Source organism: Uranotaenia lowii, unplaced genomic scaffold, assembly GCF_029784155.1.
Source record: "Uranotaenia lowii strain MFRU-FL unplaced genomic scaffold, ASM2978415v1 HiC_scaffold_255, whole genome shotgun sequence".
Lineage (NCBI taxonomy): Eukaryota > Metazoa > Arthropoda > Insecta > Diptera > Culicidae > Uranotaenia > Uranotaenia lowii.
Window position 1 is genome coordinate 27,490 of NW_026598152.1, and position 4,291 is coordinate 31,780.

The 4,291-nt window shown below is 33.7% G+C and overlaps 1 protein-coding gene across 1 annotated transcript; it reads right to left on the bottom strand.

The window, feature by feature from the left end:
• Positions 1-2,175: 2,175 nt before the first annotated feature.
• Positions 2,176-4,067, bottom strand: LOC129759728 (eukaryotic translation initiation factor 3 subunit F). Its single transcript, XM_055757245.1, has 3 exons — positions 3,871-4,067; positions 3,588-3,734; positions 2,176-2,955 (listed from the first exon to the last, which is right to left on the bottom strand). The coding sequence occupies exons 1-3, from the start codon at positions 3,992-3,994 to the stop codon at positions 2,363-2,365; spliced, it is 864 nt and encodes a 287-aa protein (XP_055613220.1). The 5' UTR covers positions 3,995-4,067; the 3' UTR covers positions 2,176-2,362.
• Positions 4,068-4,291: the final 224 nt, after the last annotated feature.

A 4,291-nucleotide genomic window follows, 5' to 3' on the forward strand; every position in this document is an offset into this window, starting at 1 on the left:
CATAGAAGCTTATCCCCAACAATTGAATTAGGAATAATTTGACCTCCTATAGGAATTGTTGCATTTAATCCTTTTCATATTCCTTTATTAAATACCGCAATTTTATTAGCTTCAGGAGTAACGGTAACTTGAGCTCATCATAGCTTAATAGAAAGCAATCATACTCAAGCTGTTCAAGGATTATTTTTTACAATTTTATTAGGAATTTATTTTACTATTCTTCAAGCTTATGAATATATTGAAGCTCCATTTACAATTGCTGATAGTGTTTATGGATCAACATTTTTTATAGCAACTGGATTTCATGGATTACATGTTTTAATTGGAACAACATTTTTATTAATTTGTTTTCTTCGACACTTAAATTTTCATTTTTCAAGAAATCATCACTTTGGATTTGAAGCAGCAGCATGATATTGACATTTTGTTGATGTAGTATGATTATTTTTATATATTTCAATTTATTGATGAGGAGGATAAAATATTTATAAAGTATATAATTGTATATTTGACTTCCAATCATAAGGACTAAAAAATTTTAGTATAAATAATGTTAATACTATTAATAATAAGTATAATTATTTTTATTATTACAGTAATTGTAATATTACTTGCTTCATTTTTATCAAAAAAAAAAAACATTATTGACCGAGAAAAATCTTCTCCATTTGAATGCGGATTTGATCCAATAAATTATTCTCGCCTTCCTTTTTCTTTACGATTTTTTTTAATTGCTATTATTTTTTTAATTTTTGATGTAGAAATTGCTTTAATTTTACCTATAATTATAATTATTAAATCATCAAACTTAATTAGTTGAACAATCACAAGCACAAGCTTGAACCGTGTTTTTTAATCTAAAATATTTTTTATGGGAGTTTTTAGAAAATGCAGTGTGACAATAAAACGAATGGGAGCTATGAAAATAAAATGAATTATAGACGAAGATCGATAGCTTCCAGAAAAAGGTAAATTTCGAATGTAATCCCAATCTAGCACAGCTAGTACCTCTCAAATGAACGTTAAGTGGTCTCGACATTAATCGTTGATTTTAGAGCAGTCAAAAATCGAAATCAAGTGCCCAGTCAGTGTAGAACTGAACTAGGCAGAGACTTTAAAGTAAATCTTCATGTTAATTTCGAAATTTCGGATTTCGGAGAAGAAAACCTTATCTTGTCTAACTTAGGGCGTTTTTATAATGTTCGTTATACTAGAATCTTCCTTTAGGAATGTTCATAATTATCACAAGTCATTGTTTAAGACACAGTCCACTTATAAATTTTGATAATTCAAACCACACAAAACCAACGATAAAAAGGAAAAAAATACATGTTTTATATTATTTTAAAAATAAAATTTTTAATAGGAAAAAGTGTAAATGTTGGCAAATTTTACAAAATAATTAAGTAAAATAAATTGATTTTTTTTTTAAATGCAAAATACGTTTTAAAGCCAACAATAGTACTGCTCCATTGTGTAGAAAAAGAGAATATAAATATATCCAATGGTGTTGTTTTAAAAAAGCGGGCAAAAACAGTCGAAAATGAGTGAATTCACGTCACAAAAAATGGAAACTTTTTAATTTTTTATTCCTCAGCTAAATCTCGAAACCGAAATGTCTTACATAGATCAAATGTTCTAGAAAAAATTGCCAAATAAAACAAAACAACAAACCTGTTACATATCTAATTTTTTTTAAAAATTTTTGAGTTCTTTGTTTGAAAAATCTTAACATGTGACTTGAAGATCTTTTTATAACACTTTAAAATATTAATTCCAATATGAAAAACGTTAGAGGATAATATGAACTTCTTAATGTCATATTTTCAAAGAAATAGACATTCTCAATTTTTTAAAGAAAGTTTTCCAAAGTTTTCGAGTCCAAAAAGATATATTTTTCTTCTGAATGGATGTTGATCATTGTAAGCACTAATGGATTAATATTTATCCAATGACTTATTTTTATCCAATAATATCCTGATAAAAAGGACTAAACAAAGAGCTTATATCTAAAAAAAAAGCGCCTCAAAGTATGCAAAAACTTTTGGGTGGAAGAAACCTCCAGATTTTTTATTGACTGACAATCAATATAAACTGTGAAATAAAAACTAATATGGCCGAAAAGGAAGGAGGATAGTACTGACAAGGAATATGATATCTAAAAAAATATTGTCATTTTTTAGAAGGTTAGTAAAACCAATGTTTATTTGTCTTTTCTACTAAACCTGATTTCTTTTTCTAAGCTTCTTCGATCTTGTGTAGCTCAACTGCGACGACTGCGTCCGACAATCCTTCTGTACAATACCTTAATTTTCACTTTATGATAGCTTCGCATACAACTTGTTACACCAGAATAATTTGCTTAGTTGAGGAACGATGTCAGGCTAGTTAATTTTTCATTTAATTGCAATTGAGTTTTGATAAGCTGCGACAAGGTAACCACCATCAACAAATCCTTCACGTTCGAGTTGAACATCTGGGCAAACTGATCGGACGTCATGTTTGGAACGGAATGGATCAGATCCAGCAGGGCCCGGCCGACAAAGTTGTCCGGTTGCTGCTTCTCGGACAGGACATCTTCCACGTAGTTCAGCACTTCGCCGAGCAGCGTCAACAGCTTGCTGGAAGCTTCGGTGATCTGGACCAAATCAAGCATGGGTGCGACGGTGCGGGGCCGAGCGGGATTCGGTTGCAATCCGATAGTTTTCGAGCACAACTGCAGTCCGACGACTTCCGGATCGTAGCTGGTGATCTCGACGTTGATGGGCGTGAACATGCAACCGATTTTTCCTCCCGGAACACCCAGAGAAACGCACACGTAAGCCTTGATGCCCATGCGAGCCCCGGTTAGGGAAGTGTCCAACGTTAGATGGATCGGGTTGTTGCACTCTCGAGCGTAGTACTCGTGGATGACCGAGCTGTGGTTCGTCACCTCTTGGCCGGTGGCCCACCATCCTGGAATAGGAATTTTTTTTTTTTTGTTTATTTGTGACACTTTACCAACGCTTTGGGAATAGGAATTGATTTTGTTTGATAGTTCATATATTACTCTCATTGTCTTTTTCCACTGATCAAGTCGCTTAAGGAGTACCTAAACCCCATTCTTTTTATACCTGAACAAAGCCCACATTTCTATAAAAATTGAAATAACTTGATCTTTGTTATAGATATTTTTTATATAAGTACAAACTCAAATTTAAATAAACAAAAGTCATGAAATTTAAGAAATCTTGCAAGACATTAGTTTGCAAAAGAATGTCTCCTATTAGTTTTCTAAGTTGTACGTTATTTTTTTAAAATCCATGTTTATTTAAGAAAAATAATCAACGCAACGAAAGTCAGGAAAACTGGAAAACAGATCAAGGAAATGATTTTGAAATAAGATAGGAGTTTTGTGTTGCGATAAACTTACGTTAGAAACTGACGAGTCATTTTTACTTAATTCCAGTTACATGTAACCAATGTTACTTTAACCTAAGGCTACCATCATACCACGAAAAACTATTGAATAATTTGAAAAAATGGATAAATTGAGACAACCTATATAGAAGCCAGTTTCAGTTCGTTTCGTTTTTATCTTAACTTACCAACAATATTTTCAGATGGATTGACTCTCCGGTTCAAATCGTACAAATCGGAGGCATAGCCAAGTTCAGCCTCAACCTGATCGGCATGCTCCTTATGGGGAACGCAGAAACAGTTGGTCACCTCAACAACGGACTTGTCCACGGAACCTATAAAAAAGAATCCTTGTTAACATCGTTCTAAAAATCCCTTCTACCCTGTGCCAGGCAAAAGTGTGGTTATGTTTATCAGCCAGCGAAGCACTCTTCCCTGCAAGTTGAGTCTCACTCAAAACGGGCTACTTACCGAGCAGTGTTCCGATAACGCGCTCCGAATCAGCATTCCGGCGCTCGTAAGCGTCCACGATCTGGAACAGAACCACCGGATGGACGCGCACCGTCAGATTTAGGGGTAAATTTATCGTGGACATGATGAATGCTGTCTTACGACGATAATCGGTCCCACTCGCGAAAGAAAAGCTGAACGGCGAAGAATTTGTTTGACGGACGTTTCGATTTGATGTTCGAAAATGCACGATGGATGTTAGCGAACCCATTTCTGATCACTGTTGAAGCCTGAATCAAAATGAGTAGACAGAGAATTAATTTTAAACCATTTTCCCCACGAGGTAAATATTGGAATTAAAATTTGTTGAGACTAAAAAACTATTTTATTTTAAATAATTAAGGCTACACAGTAACTGGGAATCGCCGAATTCGGAAATTTA

What these genes read in the sequence shown, in the direction of transcription:
- LOC129759728 (XM_055757245.1), bottom strand. Translation starts at nt 3,994, where the DNA reads ATGTCCACGATAAATTTACCCCTAAATCTGACGGTGCGCGTCCATCCG. An exon ending in CGTTATCGGAACACTGCTCG is followed by an intron (nt 3,735 to 3,870) that starts GTAAGTAGCCCG and finishes TCTTTTTTATAG; the next exon opens with GTTCCGTGGACAAGTCCGTT. An exon ending in TCCATCTGAAAATATTGTTG is followed by an intron (nt 2,956 to 3,587) that starts GTAAGTTAAGAT and finishes TTCCTATTCCAG; the next exon opens with GATGGTGGGCCACCGGCCAA.